Source organism: Arachis stenosperma, chromosome 3 (assembly GCF_014773155.1).
Source record: "Arachis stenosperma cultivar V10309 chromosome 3, arast.V10309.gnm1.PFL2, whole genome shotgun sequence".
Taxonomy (NCBI): domain Eukaryota; kingdom Viridiplantae; phylum Streptophyta; class Magnoliopsida; order Fabales; family Fabaceae; genus Arachis; species Arachis stenosperma.
The window spans coordinates 155,728,726-155,752,522 of record NC_080379.1 but is presented as its reverse complement, the minus strand read 5'-3'; the positions used below and the strand labels follow the sequence as shown (position 1 = coordinate 155,752,522).

At 31.0% G+C, this 23,797-nt stretch overlaps 2 protein-coding genes across 2 annotated transcripts; one reads left to right on the top strand and one right to left on the bottom strand.

The window, feature by feature from the left end:
• Window positions 1–1,501: 1,501 nt before the first annotated feature.
• LOC130970829 (dof zinc finger protein DOF1.4-like) lies at window positions 1,502–3,981 on the top strand. The gene has a single exon (XM_057897023.1). It carries the CDS (start codon window positions 2,232–2,234, stop codon window positions 3,189–3,191), a length of 960 nt encoding a protein of 319 aa, XP_057753006.1. The 5' UTR covers window positions 1,502–2,231; the 3' UTR covers window positions 3,192–3,981.
• Window positions 3,982–12,795: 8,814 nt separating this feature from the next.
• On the bottom strand, window positions 12,796–14,782 carry LOC130967376 (uncharacterized). Its single transcript, XM_057892202.1, has 3 exons — window positions 14,424–14,782; window positions 13,503–13,705; window positions 12,796–13,289 (listed from the first exon to the last, which is right to left on the bottom strand). The coding sequence occupies exons 1-3, from the start codon at window positions 14,511–14,513 to the stop codon at window positions 13,034–13,036; spliced, it is 549 nt and encodes a 182-aa protein (XP_057748185.1). The 5' UTR covers window positions 14,514–14,782; the 3' UTR covers window positions 12,796–13,033.
• Window positions 14,783–23,797: the final 9,015 nt, after the last annotated feature.

Below are 23,797 nucleotides of genomic sequence, written 5' to 3'. Positions count from 1 at the left end.
AAGTGTGTTTTTATTTTATTAATGCAATATGATATTTTGAGAGCAACAAAGATAGAAATATATATAGTATTTTTTTTAAATGAACATCTCCTATACTATCTAGAATAACTATTCGAGTACTATGGATAATAAATATCTTTGGAGTTTACCAAGAATTGAACTCTTGATCTTTAAGATCTAATACTCTAATACCATGTCATGATACCACTCATTCTAAAAACTTTAACTGATAAAAAAAAGTAACAGTAATAATTATATCTCTAATACTTTATAAACATCCATTGTACAAATTGCATAAATATTTTATTAGTTCCTCGTAATTTTCCATATAGTAATTAGTAATTAAACGATGAAAAGAATGGCACCGTCTAATTTTATCCCAAATTTGTCATTAGATTAAATCACTTATCGTAGATCGAGCAACTTGAAATAATGAAATTCACATTCCTGACAATGTTACTATCATACATGTTGTGAAAATCAAAATCAAATGCTTCTTTGTAACGCTTTGGTTATTGTTTGACCAATTGGCTGCTATCCATTATACCTGAATTTGTGTGTTCATATACACATTCAAAATTTGACAACTCCTAGTCATATAAATTGTCTATAATAACGATCCCATTGTTTACCCAATATCTCAAACCATATCTTTGTTATTCCCTCTATCTCTTGTGTACAAGTTTCATCAATCCAAAATTTTAAAAAAAAATTATTAATAATTTCTTAAACATAGTTAATTTATCTCTCATTTAATTTAATAAGAGAATTAGGGTCCAACTTCAATATTTGTCAAATAAGGAGTTTATTATGAAAGGGGTCTATTATTAATTAAAAGCAATGTAAGTATAATATTATCCACAAGATTCAAATTATTTGACCGAGGGTGGTTGCGATGTCTCTTGAGTCTGACCATCAAATTCTGTTGTGCTATGGTAGGTGTGTGCCTCTATCATCCAATCAACTACTACAGTTTTTATCTTTATATTCATTATTTTTTAAAATTCTAAATTTTTAAATTATAATTTCTTTTTATATTTTTAAAACATAAATTCTAACCCTAAATTATCTTAAACCTTTAAAATACACGTGAGAGTTGAAAAAAAAAAAGTTTAGAATAAAAGAAATTGATTAATGTTAATTAATTAAATTACATGTATGATAGATGGTGGATGCATGATTGAATCTAGAGACATAAACATAGTATATCCATAGAGAAGATGAAACTTAACACGTGCATGCAACACATATAGATATCACCATCTTGCTACATGTAAATCACATGACATAGGATAGGACCACTAATCACCACCACCTCAATTGTGTCCCACTACAAACCATGCTTTTGCCAACTGTTATTAACCTCACTAAGAATCTTATGCCCCACTATTATTATATATATTTGAGAATGGATGATCTCAAATTCAAATTTCACATCATCTTATTATATAAATATATACACTCCGTTTGATTATTCTTTTTTATAATATTATTATTGTTTTTTTTAAGAATATATTTTATGATCTCAATTTTTAATTTCCTCTAATGAAAAATCCCAAAAACCTAGGCTATGGACCGTTGTTTGCCAACTTTGTAGTTTGCATTGGTTGCTTGGTGGTCAAGTCTATGTGTGTAGCTTGGCCATATATCTACGTTGATTATTTCACAATTAGAGAGCACTATCAACGGCCAAAAACATTCCACGTGTCAAGCACCCACCTTGAACTTCATGGTTAAGTTTCTGTTGTCTATAATACTCTCCTTGTGGAAATTAAAAGTGATATCCCAAGGTGTATAGTAGTTGTTACTTGTTACTATCACTAATCACAACCACTACTACCTTCACCACCACGCTCAACTTCAGCAAGAGATTCTTCAATTCACTCCTTTGTATTTATATATCTATATCTATACATAGTTATAATTATTGGTCCTTTTACAGATAGATAATAAAGGTCATTAGATATAGACAGCAGAAGATAAAAGATCATGCTCACTTCTTCTCAATTTCCAAGGACTTTCCTTATTCCATTAAACAAATCTTTATTAGAAAACGCGGTTTGTGCTATAAGCATCAGCACCAATCTCATACTGTTACTCTTGCTATCCTTCAGATTCATCCCTCTTCTAGCGCCTAGATCAAAGGGCTGATAGCTATTCATCATCATCAAAATCTTGCACCTTTTTTCTGCTTTAATTATATATCTTATTGGATTGTGTTATTTTTTGTTATGGGTTTGAGTTCCAAGCAGGTTTCAAGGAGTAGTAGTGGACTTGATTGGAACCAAGCCTTATTGGAATCACAGAACTTGGAGCTTCCAATTCCAAAGCCTCATCATATCATGAAGAAACAACAACAGAATCAATCATCTTCATCATCATCAGAGCCAATGAAGTGTCCAAGATGTGAATCTACCAACACAAAGTTCTGTTACTACAACAATTACAACAAGTCTCAGCCTCGCTATTTATGTAGAACTTGCAAGAGGCACTGGACCAAAGGTGGAACTTTGCGCAATGTTCCAGTTGGTGGTGGAAGAAAGAACAAAAGGGTCAAAAAATCAACCGCAACAGCAACCGCCACAGCCACCGCCACCACCTCTACTTGCACCACAAGCATCAGAATTCAAGCTCCTTCTCTTGCAATGGATGATCACAAAAACATAGCTTCTCCTTCTCCTTCTTCTTCTTCTTCCCTCTATCAAGGTCTGATTCGTCCACCACCTTTCCTACTACATCAGAATCTGATGAATAATATCATTACCAGAGGCATAACATCAGAAAGTAAAGATTATGGTATTGGTATTGGTATTGGTAATAATAACAATAATACCAATGGCATCTTTCTTGGTTCATCAGCTTTGTCTCTTCCTCAGAATCAAGGCTTGCTTTTCCCCTTCTCAACTGCATCAAGCTCTAATTTTGACACAAACCCATGTTTAGTTTCAGTTTCAACCTCTTTGCAATCCACCAATGTTTATAATAACTGTGGTGGTGAAGAGTTTAAAGCAATAGAGGAACCAAGCATGCACAGCATAATGGCTACCACTACTTCTACACAACCATGGGAGATACCAGCAGCAACAATGGAAATGTCAAACTATTGGGGTTGGGAGGACATTGATTCTTTGGTCTCTACTGATCCGAACAATAATCATCCTTGGGATGATTCTGATGATATCAAACCCTGAGAGACCAAAAAAGAAAATAAGATCAACTACAGATGCAGCAACATGACACATGGCAGTGGTGTTCATAGATTAGTTAGTTTTGTTTTATTTGATTTAATTGGGGGTGTTTTTTTTATTATTTTTAATTTTGTGTTTTTTTACAGATTAGTGAGTGTTCTTGTTTTTCAGATGGAGTGATTATTATTGTTACAAAGAGCAGTATTTTGGAGCTGTTATGTTTTAGCTTCAGCTCCAGGCTTTCAAAAATTGGATCCCAATTTATTAGATGTAACCCACTTTGATTATTTCTCCCTCTTTGTTCTTTATCTCTCTGATCTGATCTCTACCATTTTTTCTCTAGTCTCTAAATAAATAAATAAAATGGTGTGTCATATACTGATGTTGTATCTAGAGAATCCAGCTATAGAGAATTATTCATCAGTGGTTTGGATATTTTGCTTTTCTTTTTTAAGGTTTTGTGAATTGTGAGTGCTTTGTGACGAGGATAGTTGTTGTTAAATGGGGTCTGATCCTGCACTGCCAAACTGCTTTTCTTTTTTAAGGTTTTGTGAATTGTGAGTGCTTTGTGACGAGGATAGTTGTTGTTAAATGGGGTCTGATCCTGCACTGCCAAACTAACAGAATGTGATCGAAGATTCTTGTGGATTTTGTATATATATATATATGTCGGGAGTTATGGAATGATATATCATCTCAATTGATTTTTATTGCTCATGATTCATCACCACCACTATATACCACTTCTTGAGAATCATTCTTTGATGCTGTGACTGACTGTTGAGAATTCTGTGGTGTATATGTTCAGTGTATAATTGCTCATTCATATTATCTATTTTTATTTCTATGATCATTTTGTCTGCTGGGGTTCTTTTTTATTTATTTATTTTTTCATCTTCATTAGTCCTGTTTAATAAAACAGTGTACGGAACACATGTATAGGGCCTCCCTCCACATCATTTTCAAGATTTGTTTTTGCTTGTCTTTTTCTCCAAAAAAATAATTATTTGTACTCATAGATTTTATTAATATTAACAAAAATTATTTATAAAAAAATTAATATTATATTTATAAAAAATTAGTTCTGTTCGATAAAAATATTCAAATTCTAAATTTTTATTAATTTTTTGATAAAATAATTTTATTTCGCATTTTAATTTTAATTTTAACTTTATTATCAAAATTTTAAATTTTTACAGTCCTCTATTAATACCACCTTAATTACTATTACTTAGAGCTCTAAATTACTGTCTCTCTTCTTTCACCAAAACTTCATTCTCTTCCCACTATACCATGCAATTTGTTTTTATCATTTTTTTTGTCACTTCTACCACAACTACCTCTACATCAATTCTAACATTATTTTTTATTATCTACCCCACTATCTCACCATTGCTACGGTCCATACACCTTTACTAACAATAACAATCGAGATGAGAGGGATAAAGAAAAACAAATTGAAATGAGAAAGAAAAACAACAATTGAGGGGTGTGTGAGAGAGAGAACACGCCAAAGGAAGAAGGAGGGAGAAGTGGCAGTGGTTGTGGACCGTCATTCTTAAATTTTGCGACTTGATCACTATCTTTGTCCTTTGCGACATAATCGGTGTCGATTTCTCCTCTATTAACGCTAACCTTGTCAATGGCGCCACCTTCTCCAAGGTATTCAAGATCTTTGGATTTCTCTCCATTATTCTTCTCTTAATCTTTTTTTTGAAGAAAACGTAAATTTTTGTGGTTTAATTATTTGCAGTTATATATAAGGCTGGCAATATATACCTACTCGTAGGTACCCAATTCGTTCAGGTAAGGTTGTCTACCATATACGCTGTGAGTAGAGTAGGGTAGGGTGTAAATTTACTTGTGAATAAGGTAAGGTACAGGTTTAGAATAAACCTTATTCTATATATATATATATATATATAAGTTATGTATGTAGTGAAGAAAGTGAGTCTTGTCCTCACAATGTTCTTATAAAAATTTGAAATAATCATTAAAGTAGTTGATAATCATATTATTTGTAACGTTATGTTTAATTTTTTTAAGATTTTTTTGTTTTTAAATTAATTTGAACTTAATTTTTTATTTTCTATTTTATTAATATGTGTGAAATTTGAAATGGTTGAATTTTATATTTATTAAATTTTTTTTTGTTTTTGCGGGTAGGATTGAGTAGGGTAAAGTTTAGAACTTTATAATGCGGGGGATAGGATTAGTGTTGAGAGATTCTCAACCCGCAGATAGAGTATGATAGAATTTTAAAAAAAATTTCTACCTGTGGATAGGGTTAGGGTAGAGTCTAAATCCTACCCTACTCTACTCATTGCCAATCCTAATTATATATTGTTGTTGTTGTTAAAGGATGATGTGATTATGATTGTGACAATAAAGAGAGAAGAAGGTGGAGCTGATGAGGTGAAAAGATTGATGTAGTTGATGTTGATATCGTCATGATGATGGTGGTGGGATAATAAAAAAGAGAAAATGTAGTTAAGATATACAAGATTATGAAAATTTAGAATACAAAAAAAAGAGATAGAGGTAGAGATGAGATTAAAGATAAAAGACGGAATAATTTATAAATTTTATTAATAGATTAACAAAAATTTAGAATTTAAATATTTTTATTATATAGAATGCATTTGTTATGAAGATAAGGTTAATTTTTTTTATCATGATTACCTTTAACTTTTATTTTAACTAGTCATTAAAAAAAACTATTCTTTTAACTTAGCAGACTAGGTTAGTGAATTATGTAACCCCATTTCACCGTGAATAGCGTAATATTTTTTTCAGTATCAACAGAATTGGCTCAAACAGTGTAAATTTTTCGGACTAATTTTATATTTTTATTCTATGAAAGATGGACACTTCGTTGAGTTATTGTGTCTGCGTGTCGGACATATTTTAGACATGATATTTATTGACATTCGTTCGACACGCATGTCTGTTGTGTCTAACCATGTCTTAATGAAAAGTACAAAACTTCTTCTTCGAACATGCTTGGACACACTTAAATACTATCATGTCAGTCTTATTCTTAACATATATTCTTGAAATAAATTTAGATATAGTATATATTATTATGTATTAAAATAAAAAATATTTTAAATACTTGATATAATTAAAATAAGATATTAAAAATAATAAAAAAATAATTTATATTTTAATATCAATAAAATATCAAAATATCATTACGATTTATCTAAAAAATACTTTATATTATATATATATATATATATATATATATATATACATATCCTGTATTTTATAAGATTTTAAAATTAGTGTGTCGGTGTATCTCGTATCGTATCGTATCCTATGTTAGTGTCCGCACATCATAGGTTTTATTGTTATTATTCGTTCATGATACTTGCACTAGAGACCTTGGTCGAAAGCAATCTATACATATAGAATGCATCGCAACCACTTTAAGAAAACAATTAAGTAAGATGAATGAATTTCTATCAATGAGCTTTAAACATATCTAGAGAGTAACTAATCTTTTATTTGAAAAAGAATTGGTTAAAAATTACCTTAAAAAATATTATTATTATAAAATATCAGTAACGTTTTATTTTTTTATTACATCTTTGTATAATTAAAAAAATTACAATACATTAGTTACGAATTATATTACCATCATAAAAATTCAAAACACTAAAATAATCAAATAGTTTTGTGTTTCACCCATATGTAAAACATTTAGCCTTATGTACCAAACCTATAACCTACGGTAGCCCCTTTTATACAAGTTTAGCATATATTGTCAAAGTACAAGTTTTAAATGTAAAATTCAATGAAATTTATTATTCTTTCTCTATTTGTTCAAGTAATATATTAACTTGTTTTTACTATTGTATATGTTTATATTTATAAGTACATCATATATATTTCTTTGAAAATATAAGGAATTAAGTTAAATTTCATCAAGATTACAAAAAAATGAGTATTAATGATTGCCTTAAAATAAATTATTTCTTCAATAACTGTACTTATTTGAATTAGAATAAAAAAAAGTCTAGGAACAAGTAACTTTTGTGTTTTGTGACTAGTATTTAACCATAAAAAAAAAGTGAGTGATCTCTCATCATTAGATATAATCTCACACTATTAAAAATACTATTAATAGCTAATTGATGGTTACAAAACACAAAAATTGCTGCAAATGACACTCCTCTTAGAATAATCCTAGCAAATGGGGGTGAAGACTGAAGAGACTAGCAGCTTTTCTTTCCTTTATGCATGTGAGGATGCCCCCTTTCACAATTCACAAACTGCCACAATCGGTATCATCTTTGGTGATGAGGTAGTACGCATTGGTTTTACAATTTCACATATATAAATTACTTTGACACCTAAATGTTATGTACCTACTACCTCAAATGTTGAGGCACCTTGCAAGTTGAGGCAGTATTATGTAGTACCTAATAAATAAAAATAATGCGCTTACATCGACATAGTAAGAGTGTACAATTTCCTCTCATCAATGTATGAATTTAGATACATTATTGATCTAATGTTAACCATACCGAGAAATAAAAGAAATAGGAGGGAGTATTTAATTGGGGGAGCTGTTAGGACCACAATGAGATTGAGAACATGATGAAGCATTAGTGTAACCCTGAAAAAGAAAAAAAAAGGCATCATTTACAATGTAGTAGTAGTGTCCAGTCTAGGTTGTCCCGAAGCTTTAATTGCATGCATTATAGATATAGAGGTTGGGGATGTCTATTATTTATCCATAGCCATTTCTCATTATTGTTCCTCTCATGGTAGTTGCTGCGGCTATATATGAATGATGTCCCATAAGGGGAGCAGGACCAGGATCAACGGTTTAGACCACCTCGCCCTATAAGAAATTATATTATGTATCATGTGATATGTGGGTTTTATTTTAGAATTTAATTTTAATTTTGATACACTGTCAAATAAAAAAAACCGTTTTATACGTACATTTTAATAACATAGTGCCTTATTAGCAAAAATAATTATCTTTTATATTGACCGCATAAATGGCCATCTAAAAGAATAATTGTGATTGGCTGATTACACGACTGTGTAAAATATTTTACACTACCAGTATATCAAAATTAAACTATTTATTTTATTAGTTCAATAAATATTTAATTAAATAATTAAAAAAAAAAGCTAAGCCTTCCTACGGGAATGAACTTCTTTAATTTTCTATTTATCATCAAGAAACGAATTGAAGGAGAAAAAAAAGACAAAATTCTAGAGACCAACATTTTTAGTTTCAAAAAAAAAAGAAAGAATAGACTAGTATTGGCTCAAATGTAAAAAAAAAAAAAAAAAAGTTAGTCGCTTGATATTTGTAAATTTGTAAATTCAGAAATTGGCTTAAAAAATATCCTTATATTGATCACACTTATATATACAAGTAAAAGGTAGATCGCAACTTGTGAAGGTGAATGGCACTTGAAGGTTTAAGGGAACAAATGTGAGAGCCAGAGATTTTCTTTCTTTAATGCATCAGAAGAAGTGTATGGTATCATAAAGAATACACTCTACAATAACCACTCCAACCACACAAACTCGAGTAGAGTAATGTAACACATACAATTAATTGAAGCATAAAATAAATAACAGATTGCAACACTGCATATATATTGAAGTCACCAGCTATGAATAGGAGATATCTGGAAGCAACTAGGCTGAATCCATGTCACTTTATTAACTTGAATGTTCTCTCCATAAATCTCAAGGAAAAGCACATCACTATTTGTGATAGGAATCATAGTTCCACAGGTAGAAAATGAAACAACAATACGACATGGATTGATAGGACTAATCTAATTATAGGGTAAAAAACCATATTAAGCCAACAGGCTCAAAAAATTACGTAAATACGCCAAAGCAAAAATCGTTTCAGCAATAAGCCAGATCGTATTTTTATATAATTCGAACCAGGTTGGTTCGAACTCTATTTCTTAGTAAATCGAACCAGGTGAGTTCGAATTAGGGTTTTTTCTTGCTACTAAATCGAACCAGCCTGGTTCGAATTAGGAATGAAGGTAATTCGAACCAAGGTGGTTCGAATTATGGAGAGAGAAGGTTTGCATGTAATTCGAACCGGGCTGGTTCGAATTACACCAAACATAGTTCGAACCAGGCCGGTTCGAACTATGTGTGAGACTGACTGTATATATATGGTTCCAAACGTGAGTTAGTCTCATTAGAGGGAGTAGGATGGCTAGTGAGGAGAGTTTTGTGGTTTTGGTGCACCACAGATGATCTGTTAATAGAAAAACTCGTTCCGGAGTAAAGTTCACAGATAAGAATCCTCTATGTATTGTCATAACATCTACGACGAGTTACGATGACTTTGTTAGCGCTGTACTAATGAAGCTCGGTCTGGAGGGTGCGAAGCGGGTAAAGAAGTTTTTCTATCGCATTCCAGTCACGGTGCTACAGAATACGGTGAAGTATGATTGCTTCACGATTAATAATGATGCGGACTTGCAAGTAATGTATCTCTGTCGGCGGCAGTTTCCGGAGGTGAGGACACCGGAGTTGTTGGCCCGGCTGGTTGATGTTGTATCCAGCTCCGGCGGTTCGAACAGGAATACGAACACTATAGCGAATGCAGCAGGTTCAAGTTCCCGGCCTGCCGTTGCTTCCTCGTCCGTCCCTGTGTACGAACCAGTGGTCCAACATGTCGCCTCCCCATCTTTCGCTGTTGACCTGAATGCCACCGAAGGGGACGAGGTAGTGGAAAGGGAAAATTTGCCGAACGCTTTACTGGGAGTTGCACCTGTTGGCGTAGGAGACGGTTTTTTGGACGATGAAGACGAGGATGACGTCGAGCCGGATATGATTGACGATGATAGCGTTGATGATATTGGAGCGACTGGGCCTGCATTGGATGTAGGTGGTTCTAGCTCTGGCACACAGCAGTATCCACCACATTTTTCCTCGTTGGACTTGGACGCCATGAGACATGAGGGGGTTTTAGGGCACGCTGTTGGATTCGGAGCTAGAGATGCGGAAGGGACTACTGGTCTGACAGAGTTCCAGGTTGGTCAGCAATTCCAGGATAAAGATGAGGCCCTTTTAAGTGTGAAGACTTACAGCATCCGGCGAGGGGTACAGTACAAGGTGGTGGAGTCCGATCACCGCCGGTATGTGGGCAAGTGTTCCGAGTTTGGGAATGGGTGCACATGGTTGATTCGACTGAGTCTCCGGAAGCGCAAGGGCATTTGGGAGGTCAAACGGTACAATGGACCTCACACTTGCCTGGCCACATCCATCTCGAGTGACCACAGGAGTTTGGATTATCATGTGATTTCCGCGTTCATTATGCCAATGGTTAGGGCCGATGCATCCGTTAGCATCAAGGTGCTCCTGAACGCCACGGCAGCGCACTTTGGTTTTAGGCCGACTTACCGGAGGGTTTGGATGGCGAAGCAGAAATCTATTGCCCTCATATACGGTGACTGGGATGAGTCCTACAACGACCTGCCTAGGTGGGTCTTGGGTGTCCAGCTGACAATGCCTGGGAGTGTTGCGGTCCTGAAGACGAGCCCGGTTCGAGTTGGAGGACAAGTGGACGAATCTCAAGCGTACTTCCACAGACTTTTCTGGACTTTCCCGCCCTGCATCGAGGCATTCCGTCATTGCAAGCCGCTAATCAGCATAGACGGCACACATTTGTATGGGAAGTATGGGGGAACGTTGCTCATCGCGATTGCACAGGATGGGAACTCCAACATTCTACCTGTGGCATTCGCACTAGTAGAGGGTGAGAATGCGGAATCCTGGACATTCTTTCTCTCGCACCTTCGATAGCATGTGACCCCGCAGCCCGGTCTGCTGGTTATATCGGACAGGCACAACGGCATCAAGGCTGCGCTTGAGGCTCCTGATGGCGGTTGGCTACCTCCATCTGCGTACCGTGCATTCTGCATACGACACGTAGCGGCTAATTTTGCCCTAACCTTCAAGGGCAAAGACGCTAGGAGGCTACTAGTGAACGCGGCGTATGCGAAGACCGAGGTTGAATTTGATTACTGGTTTGATATCCTGCGATCTGAAGATCCGGCGATGTGTGAATGGGCGAACCGGATTGATTACTCGTTGTGGACTCAGCATCGTGATGAGGGACGGAGATTCGGTCACATGACGACGAACATCTCCGAGTGTGTGAACTCTATCCTGAAGGGGGTCAGAAATCTCCCTGTAGCATCCCTGGTGAAGGCAACATATTGTAGGCTTGCGGAACTGTTTGTTCGCAAGGGGAGAGAGGCTGAGGCCCAGATGGGAACAGGACAACAATTTAGTCAGCATTTGGTGAAGTGTATTGAGGCCAACATGAAGACGGCCAGGTGCTTCACGGTGACGCTGTATGACCGGGATAACTCCGAGTTCACTGTAGCAGAGACAACTCCGACTGGTTCTTTCTCCTTGGGTACTTACAGAGTATCACTTGCCTCTCGGACATGTGACTGCGGGTACTTCCAGGCTCTTCATTTCCCGTGTCAGCACGCACTTGCGTGCTGTGCATACTCACGGGTCACCTGGACCTCTTACGTTCACAGCGTCTATCAGATTAGCTCGGTCTTCAATGTGTATCGGATGGGATTCACACCTCCCATCCCGGAGGGCTTCTGGCCACCTTACGACGGGCCCACGGTGATTCCAGACCCTGCCATGAGGCGTGCCAGAGAGGGTCGTCCTAGATCGACTAGGATACGGACGAATATGGACGAGGCGGATCCGAATCGGCCAAAGAGGTGCGGCCTATGTCGCCAACCCGGACACACGCGACGTAGTTGCCCACAGGTTGGAGGCTCGTCTCAGACAGGACACCATTAGTATGCATGTTGTTAGTGTTAGCATTATCTACATTAGTGCGCATCTTGCTAGTATGCATGTTGTTATGTATTTTTTTCTTTAAAGTTCAATCATCTATGATAGTGGTTTGTACTTTTCTTTTTATGTTATAGTCTGTTTACCTATGTTTTTTTTTTTATTTCTGTTCTGGGACATTCATTTTGTATGATCAATGAATCTTGAAACAGTTTTGCGTTTATTTTTTCTTATTAAACTGTGTCCGGGTTGGCGACATAGGCCGCATCTCTTTAGCCGATTCGGATCTGCCTCGTCCATAGATACACAGCTTAGTCAGTCTCACACATAGTTCGAACCGGCCTGGTTCGAACTATGTTTGGTGTAATTCGAACCAGCCCGGTTCGAATTACATGCAAACCTTCTCTCTCCATAATTCGAACCACCTTGGTTCGAATTACCTTCATTCCTAATTCGAACCAGGCTGGTTCGATTTAGTAGCAAGAAAAAACCCTAATTCGAACTCACCTGGTTCGATTTACTAAGAAATAGAGTTCGAACCAACCTGGTTCGAATTATATAAAAATACGATCTGGCTTATTGCTGAAACGATTTTTGCTTTGGCATATTTACGTAATTTTTTGAGCCTGTTGGCTTAATATGGTTTTTTACCCCTAATTATAATAGGATTTTATTCTAAAACTAAATGTGTTTCAAATTCTACGCTTTTACCAACAACAACAAATGTAATTACGCAAGGGGATGTGGATCCCTGGTAAAGGTAGAAAGTTCCTTCATGTATAAATAATTAAATATCAATATGGCTATTAACTTAAAATTAACTGTTTAATCATACAGAGCATAACATTTTCATTCCTAGATCAGCATATCAGCAGAATCAATAGACATGTGGTATAGTTTAAACATCAGAATCACAACCGTCTTCATAATTTACAAATAGCTATTTTCACATGAATGATATTAGCCAGTTTTCCACACAAACATGTTCCCAACTACTAACTAAGTAAGAAAAAGCTCTATAAGTTTCCCATCCTCACACCAGTGTCCCTGGCATAGGGGGGAGGACCATTGTTAGCTTTGGAAAAACTAACATAATAAATCTCAGAGGCTATGCCTGTGAGAACGATGAATGCAGCTCCGGCTCCAAAGACACCCTTCCTCATTGTCTCGCACGATGGTGCACTCTGTTTCAAGAGATCTCTGTACTTGGTGTGGTAAGCATTCCTCACAGAACCGGCCAGCAGGCATGCCGCAGCAATAATAAACATTACCCTGAATCAACCACATAGCCATGTCAGTTCAAGTCTTAAATGCACCAAGTTAAACTTGGCGAACAATAGTATAAGTCCAAGAGAAATTATTGTGCATAATCATGTTCGATCTGTGCTGTTCAATTATCATTGTCCTGGTTAAAAAGTTGGTCTTGAAACTTTATATGTGAAATCAATAAGAAAAGAAAAGGAAAACAATTGGAAGCAAGTGTACCAGCTAGTTATGAATAAGCAAATTGCCCAAGATCTGGAACCACTTGGTCTCATAGCTTTTCCGCAGCAGAGGCATCTAGTTACAATCATTATGATCACTTGACTCGCGACTAGGATGAAGAACGAACCCACGCCAAGGCCAGTTGCAATGTCAGAATCATATTGGCAGTACTTTCTACCATTAGCATCAACAACTAGCTTGGCCTGTATTACCAGCATATACATACATTAAAGGAATCCATTACAACAATGCAAAACATTTGTTTCATGTTTTGCTTCTGAGGCTTCAACGGCATCATCATGTGTGTACAACTAACTAAATTTTTATGGTTTCCAATGTGATGAATCATGAAGTATTGAAAAGCTTGTTCCTAAAAAGTTAAAAATAAAATAAAAGTTGGTATTTTTTTAACCCTATAGGTTCCTTCTTGCCTTGCTGAAACACTTATATCGCAGCATCTCCCTATGAATCTCTTCATATTAAGTCTTTTATGAGGATCTCTAGGTCTTAGATGTTTCAACGTAATGGATAAATCTTTACAACGAGCACATGAGGATTCTATGAAAGTTTGTATACATGAAATCTAACAGTGATTGGCGAATCTTACTATACACAAGTATATACAGTTATTCCTAGAAGCTAATATAACTAGATAAAAGCTAAATCTTATTCCCCCTTCCCCAAAACATAAAGACCTAGAGGCTTCTACTTTGCAGGATTAGGATTTGGTCAGTTAAATTTCAACGAGAAGTCAAAGAAAATTAAGCAAACAGGGAATATAATAAAATCATATTTTGCCAATAAATAAATAAATAAATAATCAACAGAATAGTCATAATTTTTATGACCTTTCCAACCCAAGATTTTTCAATTATGTCATAAGCCCTAAAGTAACGAGGAGAGAGAGAGAGAGAGTCTTACGTTGTTCCTCCTCTGTTCTGCAGCAACAGCAAGAGCAAAAGCAATGAGATCAAAGACAAAGACGACAGCGAGCAACAGAGACGAAGCCATAGCGGCTCAAAAGTAAAACCCCCCACAACACCACCTTCCTTACTCTCCGTATAAATATTTACCCACAGAAACTAACAAATAAATAAATAAATAAGCCCATAGATTGGAAGAAACACGAAGAACGAAGAGTCAACAGCAAAAGAAGCCGTAGGGCTCTTGGTTTGGATGAGGGAGATATTCCTTGTACGAGAAGGGAATGCATTAAAAAAATGATTACCACATGGCACACACTCAGCTCTCTTTCTATAGTGCACTTTGAAGCTGCCGCAACTTTACGCTGTCTATATTGTATTGTAATTAACTCTAATTTTGCGTTACGGGTACTAATATACATTTTTTTAGTCACCTAATAATCTATGCCCTAACTAATATACAAAGGCTTAATTAAACATAAGTCGATCATTTTTTTCAGTAGCTATTGATTGACACGTTGTAACTTGAAAGAGCACTGTGGTGCATGATCAGAAGTAAATGCTTATCTTCGTGTTTGTAATCATTTGCTTCTCATGGATTGGAAAACCTGTATGTGAAGGAGAAGGATAGTAGAGCACACCAGTCACAGGATAACCTTGCTAACAGTAACAGGTCAAAGCTCGGGGAATATGTGCATTATATGGCACTAGGAAAAGTCATATGACACGTCAGTTCAAACCAACTTTAAATGGGCCAAATGACCAATTGAAACCATATCAAATACAACTTTGCTAAGTAATTAATTAAGGTATTAGCCTACTCCAGCTAATTATAAAATGAGCCACAACAAAAATTTCAATAACACAAAAAACAATCATATAACATTATTTATATCTAACCATATTTTCACTTTTCACTATTACTCATAGTAAATTTTAAACGCGCTATGAATTAGGCGACCTTGCAGAAATTAGTGGTGTGAATGGTTCGGTCCGGTTCAAAGATTTGGTTTTTCGAATATTTTAGGAGTTAATTTAGTGTGATTTTGTCGGGTCTAGAATTGGATAAGGGTCTTAAAAATAGATTCAGTTATTATTTCATGTTGGGTCTTGATCATGGTTCGGGTCATCCGAAATCAGTTCGGTGACTCGGTCATCATACATAATTAATATTTTGTATATTAGTGATAGATAATGACTATTTTTATGCGGAATCTAAGTATTATAAATCTTAATATTTTGTGTTATTAGTTATTATAAGACTATAAGTTAATGTTTTATGTTTAAAATGCATAAGATTTTAGACTAATTAATATATAATATTGTGTTATTTGTATTGATTTAAATATTTGGTGTTATTAGACAATATTAGTGTTGATTATAGTTATGCTTTAATTTTAGAAAAGAATTGGTTCTTGTTATATTTTTCTAAGTAAATTTTACTATGTCAAATAATGGTTAAAATCTTAAAAATTTGGATATTTTCACATGCTAGTTTATAAGGTATCAAAATAATGTAATGTCAATGGTCCGGTTTTACTCGGTTTTTACCTGATATAATCGTAACCCTAAAGTGTATAGATTTCATCGGATTTAGGATCAAATTCAAATCTAATAAATAGATCTGTATATATTTTAAATTGAATCTAGATCACATCAAATCTGATTTCACCCATGCACACCCATAGTATAAATGACGCCGCGAGGAAAGGGAGCTTGACATTTGAGAACGCACCACGCAACTATGTGGAGGGCGCTATCACTATGCATTAGGCTTAAATCAATGACAAGTCTTCGAGTGTTTTTTTTTTTATCTCTTTTTTTTTATTAAAATTTTTTTAAAAATTAATTTTTTAAAAAATTATTCAAGTTAACTGCATATGTAGTTAATCTCTAAGGCTGCATTTGTTTTAAGAGACAGGACAAAATATGACACTGAGACAGAGACAATAAAACGGAAACATTAAAAATTATTATTTGTGTATTATGTTTAGATACGATGTACATGACACTAATATAATGTCCAGTATTATGTTTGAATATATATGGACAATATTAAAATATTATATGAAATGATTAAAATAACCATATGATTCCAAATTTTTTACATCAAATACAAACTAATTTAATAAAGAATGACGAAACTTGAAAAAATGTTTGAAGAGACAAAAATTTTTAATAAAAAATATATAATTGTATTTATATTAAAATAAAAATTATAAATATATTTATTTTATTTTTAAATTTATTATTAATATGTAAGAATACATATGGTTAAGATTAATAAAAAAATAGATTAATAAAAAATTTTGTTTAGGTTAATAAGCCAAATTAGTTTTAAATAAAAAATCAGTTTTAAAAAAGAATCCATTTTTACATGAAAAAAATTAGTTTTTGCACATAAAAAATGTTTTTTTATTTGGAAAACCAATTTTTTTTATCTAAAAATTGATTTTTTTTAATTATATAAAATCAATTACAACTTATAAATTATTTTTTAACATTTTAAAAGATCAATTTTACCTTTAATAATATTTATCTTTTAAAAATTTCAAGACTAATTATAGGAAAAATAAGAAGAGATAATAGTGGAATAATAAAAAATATCTATGGATAAAAAAGAAACAAAATTTATAAAAAAGTCCGTGTCCACTCTTCCAAATCTCGTGTCCATCATTGTCCTTCGTAAAAGAGTGGACACAAAAATATAAAAAACTGTCTCAGAGACAATATATTCCATGTCCATGTCTCTGCTTCCAAATACATTTTAAACATGTACTGTCCATGTCTCTGTGTCCTGTCTCCAAAAATAAACGCTACCTAAGTTGTGTTTGTTTTCAGAGATAGGACAGAACATGACACTGAGACAGAGACAATAGGATGAAGATACTACAAATTATTGTTTATGTATTGTGTTTGGATACAATGTACAAGATACTAATGTAATGTCTAGTATTATATTTGGATACACATGAATAAGGCTAAAATATTATATGAAATAACTAAAATAACCATATGATTCCAAATTTTCTACATCAAGTACAAACTAATTTAATAGATAATGACGAAACTTGAAAAAAATGTTTGAAGAGACCAAAAATTTTAATAAAAAAATATATAATTGTATTTATATTAAAATAAAAATTATAAATATATTTATTTTATTTTTAAATTTATTATTAATATGTAGGAATATATATGGTTAAGATTAATAAAAAAATAGATCTGAATTTAATTAATAAAAAAATTTGTTTGGGTTAATAAGCCAAATTAATTTTAAATAAAAAATTAATTTTAAAAAAAATTCATTTTTACATAAAAAAATTAGTTTTTCCACATAAAAATCTATTTTTATTTAGAAAATTTTTTTTATCTAAAAACTGATTTTTTTTAAAATTATATAAAATCAATTACAACTTATAAATTATTTTTTAACATTTTAAAAGATCAATTTTACCTTTAATAATATTTATCTTTCAAAAGTTTCAAAACTAATTATAAAAAAAAATAAGAAGGGATAATATTGGAATAATAAAAAATATCTATGGATAAAAAGGGAAACAAAATTTATAAAAAAGTCCGTGTCCACTCTTCCAAATTCCATATCCATCATTGTCCTTCGTAAAAGAGTGGATACAAAAATATAAAAAACTATCTCGGAGACAATGTATTCCGTATCCATATCTCTGCTTGCACGTATTTTTTTAATTATTAACCAAGAAAAATAGATTATTTCAAATTTTAGTTAATGTTAGATGCAATTTCGTATCATAAAATATATTTATTTTTATATTTTTCCTTAGTCTCACTTAAATTTTATAGTTTATAAAATAAACTAAAAAATTGAATAAATCTACTCCAAAATCCAAATGCCTTAAAAGACTAGGTAACATACATATACGATGTAGAAAGTCAATTTGATTCACACAGTATGTAGCTCAACAGTCAACACATCCAGTATACTGTATCGTCGCAAAGTCACTTCATATTGGGTAATATTAATTTTAAATTATTTTTATATAAAATGATTATTTTTATTTTTACTTTAATCAATTATCCATAATAAGAATTTGTTAATAAATTATTTGTTGATTTAAATATAAATAGGATCTTTAGTGGTAAGACAAATATCAAAATAAGTAAAATATTAATATGCTTGTTTATTTTTATTTTTTTTAAGAAATGCTAGAGCTAACATTCTAAATATAAAAATAGGTATTTGGTTAGCATTAATTTAAATGCAAAATAGATAAAAAAAAAAGTATTGGTCATCAATTTATTTTGACAAAATATACTTGTTTAAAAATTAAAACAAAAGATACTAGTTAAAAACAATAAAAAAATAAAAGAATGTCTTAAAAGAAAAAATTTTAATACATTTGAGTATATAAAAAAAATCTTACAAGTTGTGAGACAAATACTTATAAAACCCCTTTTTAACTAAACTAGTGTATGAACCCGTGCTCACGAAAAAATTTATAAAAGTAAAAAAAAAAATTATATGTTTAGATATTTAAAAAAAACATAAAATAATTATTATGTTAAGAAATTTATAAAATTATTCTCAAAATTAAAGTTTAACTTAAAAATAGTGAGTAATAATTATTTTACACTTTTTTTAAGTAAAATAATTATACATTGGTACAGAATTTAAAATAAAATTAAAATATTTATATTAAAATCTTATTTTTTCAAAGACTTCTCCATAAGCAACATTGATAGTTAAATTTATAGACATTTCTACGTGATTCATAAGTAAAACTTTTAAATATCTCTTACTCTTAACTCTTGAAAGTGCCGAATATAGTTGGCCATGTGTAAAAACTGGTTTGGGCAAGTACAATCTAACATGAGATAAAGTTTGTCCCTGAGACTTATTAATTATCATGGCAAACGATACTATTATGAAAAACTGTCTTCGTTGGAATCTAACTGGGACGGTTTCATTTGTTGGTACCATATTCATTTTTGGAGTCAAAGCAATATGACCAACATTGTTATCCGTTAAGACTTCACATTCTATGACATGATTTCCAAGCTTCCTAACTTGTAGCCATGTACCATTACAAATACCACTGGATTGGTCAATATTCCTCAGTAACATCACCGGATCACCAACCTTGAGTATTAATTTATATGGAGGCAAACCAGAGCAATTTATGCTATTCAATAATTCAAGATCTAAATTTTGTGCAGACATCCGATTTTTATCCCTAGTGTATGTTCCCGTGTCCTACACGGGATAATACATAAAATTATATAAAATTTTTTATTAAAATTTAAATAAAAAATATACATAGTAATTATTATTATAAAAATTTTCAACTTAAAAATATTAAAAATAATTAATATTTATTTTAATCAATTTAAATTTATTAAATGGTCATCTCATTTGTCCGCTTAAGCAAGTATTTGGAGTTTGAATCTCGCCTTGTGTATCACAATCCATTAGTTAGCGACAGACCCTTAATAAATAGAACATCAATATGTGGTGGATTAATTCTCGACTTTCCAAGTTAAAAAATATGTAGAAAAAATTGTATTTGTCTTTAAAATAGATTAATTTTTCATTAATAGAAATACTTATGAATTTTTGTCTTTGTTGAAATTTTCTTGGGACAATTTTATTTATTACTATCGTATTCATTCTTGAAATCAAAACAATATGATCAACATTGTTACTTGTTAAAACTTCACATTTTGTGAAATAATTTTTAAATTTTCAAATTCATAAACTTATGTCATTACAAAAGTTATTAGATCGATTAATATTTTTTGGTAATATGGTGTATCGAAACACCATCGTTGAGTATTAGTTAGTGTGAAAAGAAATCGATAACAACTTTTGTTATTCAATATATAATTTATTCTATTGAAAAATAAATTAATATTTTCTAAACTTGTAAATACATTTTCTTCTAATTTCTTACACCATTTTATTTGCCAATATTTACTATTAAAAATAACAAATGACCATACTATCTTACAATATATGATGTACAAAGTAATTTCTTATTTTAAAATTAATTTGGTTAGTGAGATAAAATGTAAATATTTTTTTATTTTCTTACTCAAATTTAAATTTAAATTTAGAATTGATTAACAACTCATCATTTTTTTAATTTCAATAAAAATAAATTGGTTAGATGCAAAATATTCATCATTTAATAATTTCAATCATTTAAATTTTAATTACCAAAAATTAGATTAAAAATTAATTATAAACTTAATAATCGATTATATATATATATATATATATATATATATATATATATATATTAGTACGTAAATAATAATATCCAATGTATTGATTATTTATTTTTTTTGACAGAATTAATATATAATCTATTGAGGATTGATTTATTATCCAATTTTTTTTATAAATTTTGTAATATGTGAAAATAGTAATCTTATTTTTTATTATTATTTAATAAATTCTTCTTAATTTTTTAATTATGTAATTAACTTAATTAATAATCTTTATTATTGCTTTTATATTAAAAAAATATCAATTTATACTATTTATATATTTTTTACTACTAATAAATAAATAAATATTTGCACTATTATACTTATTGTGCTAGATGATAACTTAAGTTATTTATTTTGTATGTTAAATTTATTAAATATTAAGATGAAAAATTAAAATTGTTCAATAAATTATATAAATAGTCATTACAGAAAAGAAAAAAAATTATATATCATATATAATAATCCTTGATATATATAGTGTCATGTATATATTAAAATTCTCTATTTTAATTATGTGAGTGATTATTGTTATTTTCACTTTTTTGTTACATTAGAAAATAATATTTAAAATTAAAAAAGAGATAATTAATTTTTTTAATTTGAATTAAAAAATGTCTCGTAAATATATCTAACTTTTATATATACTAAGTGTTATAATATTAAATAGTATGGTATTTGCTATAACAATGACTCAAAATATTAATTTAAGATATATTTGAACATGGTAAGACCTCAATGCAAGCAAGATCAACTAAAATCTATTGTTAGGGTCCTAAATCTGACTTGAGTTCGTTACCTTAAAGACCCAATGCAGATGAAGTCCATGCGTTTCCTCTTAAATCGGCTCAAATTGGATCTCCGGTGCTAGTTAGATATGGTAATGAGAACTCAGGGGAGCGTGAGAAACCCACTTTTCATCCTTCATTCCTATTTAAAAAAAATGTCTCTGTTCTTTCTCCGTCATTGTAAGTTCCTATTTAATTACTCCTAAGAGAACGTAGATCTCTTCGGGTATCTATTAATATTCTTTGAAAATTTTTTTAAAAATTAACACAAAAAGACATAATATAATAAATCATAAAATAATCAATTCAATATAATTCAACACAATTTATAACATATTCGTTATGAAAAATAACATTTCAAAAGGAGAAAACATAAAAAAATCCAACATAATAACATAACATAATTTTTTAGGACGATACTGAGCGACATAGTGACGGACTTGATGAGAGGTAGAGAAAGTGAGTTAGAGAGAGAGAGGATCAAGACTGAGAATGAGTCTGGAAGAAAAAGGAAAAATTCAAATTGGAGGCAGAAATCTACTTAATATACTAAAACTGGGTTTTCCCCCAGCTAATAAGGGTGACGTGTCGCTCTCTCGTGAGTTCGTTTTCCCTCCAAAACGAATGAAATTTTTCATCTATTCTAAATTATTTATTATAATTATATTATTATTATATTATATTTAATATTTAATGAATAATATATAATTATACTAATTTAAGAACATATCTTCATTATAATTATATCAAATCAATATTTAATGCACTATTAAACTACTTATCAATTATAATGCGTAATTGCTGTACATAATAAAAAATTGCCTTAATAGTAATTAATTTACATATTTATATTTGTTTTACTAAGGTCTATAAATAGTATTTTCCTGTCGTACATGAATCTAAATTTGAGAGTCAGTTCATAATTTTATATTTAGTATTTTTTTTACTACTTCATAGAATAAGAATGTATTCTTCGTTTTTTATTGAAGTTGATTCTTCTTCGTTTTTTATTGAAGTTGATTCTTTTAAGGTACAATTTATAATTTTTTATAATATTTTTCATATACTCATTCTATTATATTATTCTTTTGATAATTTATTTATTATTGTTACTCTAAGTTATTGTTATCGTCTAATGTTCCAGTTCAATTGTCTTTTGCCATAATCGTTTACAATGCATCACATCCATGAAATACCTCATCGAGTTGTCTTCACTGATTCGGGTTCCAACTACATGAATGTAAGCGTTCAAAGAAGGGGCAATAATCTCTACTTTACCGAATGATGGTTAGATCTACTCACCTATTATGACCAATCTAATGGAATGTGGTTAAAGTTAGCTTTCTTGGGAGGAGCTCGATTTTTTATTGAGGAATTATTTCCACGAATTTCAACGATTCGTAATATATTTAAATTTTCTTATTTTAAGTTTTTCGTTATTAGAATAATTTTATAACATATTGTGATTTTTTTGAAAAATTACCGGCTTTCTTTTGCATGCATGTAATGCCATTGAGGGGTTTAAGTAATTACCTTGCCGCATTGCATGGTAGCAGATGATGAAGCTTATTTAATACGAGGATGGTCTGAATTTGCACTAAGGACTAGAATAGATTCAACATTGTTTAAGTAATTTTGTTTTAATATTAGTATTTGATTAAATTAGTATTATAGAATTTTAAATTATTGCCTCAATTTATATATTATGAGTATTTTTCGTGGATTTGCTATTTTTAAATATTTTAATAAAATGAAGTGGTGTCAGATATATTTAAGTTTATTTTTATCCTTTATTTTTTTAATTGTATTTTTATTATATTCGAAAAAAATCTCTACCTAAACATATATTAAATCATTGACCTAAACACAATTTCTTTACCGATAAAAACAGATTTTATTTAGAAAAAATAATGAAACATACATTTTTTGATGATATATATAAAGTTTAATAGAAATATAGTAAGTAAATATTATGTTATAATAATATCTTTAATTGCATAATAAATAGCTCATGAATAATGTATGATTATATTATTTTAGGAAAATATTTTCATTATAATTATATCAAATTAATATTTAATATATTATTAAACTAATTATCAATTAATGATATTTTTATTTTAATAATAATAATAATAGTTTATCTTTTTATTAAAACACTCATCTAACTGAATTAATCTAAATATTTAATGAAAATAAAAGATGAATTTGTGTTTTGAATGATAATACAATTGTATATTTTTAAAGACTTTAAGGCTGTGAGTAAATAAGTGATATAATAAAAAAATGCTTCTGAATATATATTTTTTCTGTATTAATATACGTATGCATGTCA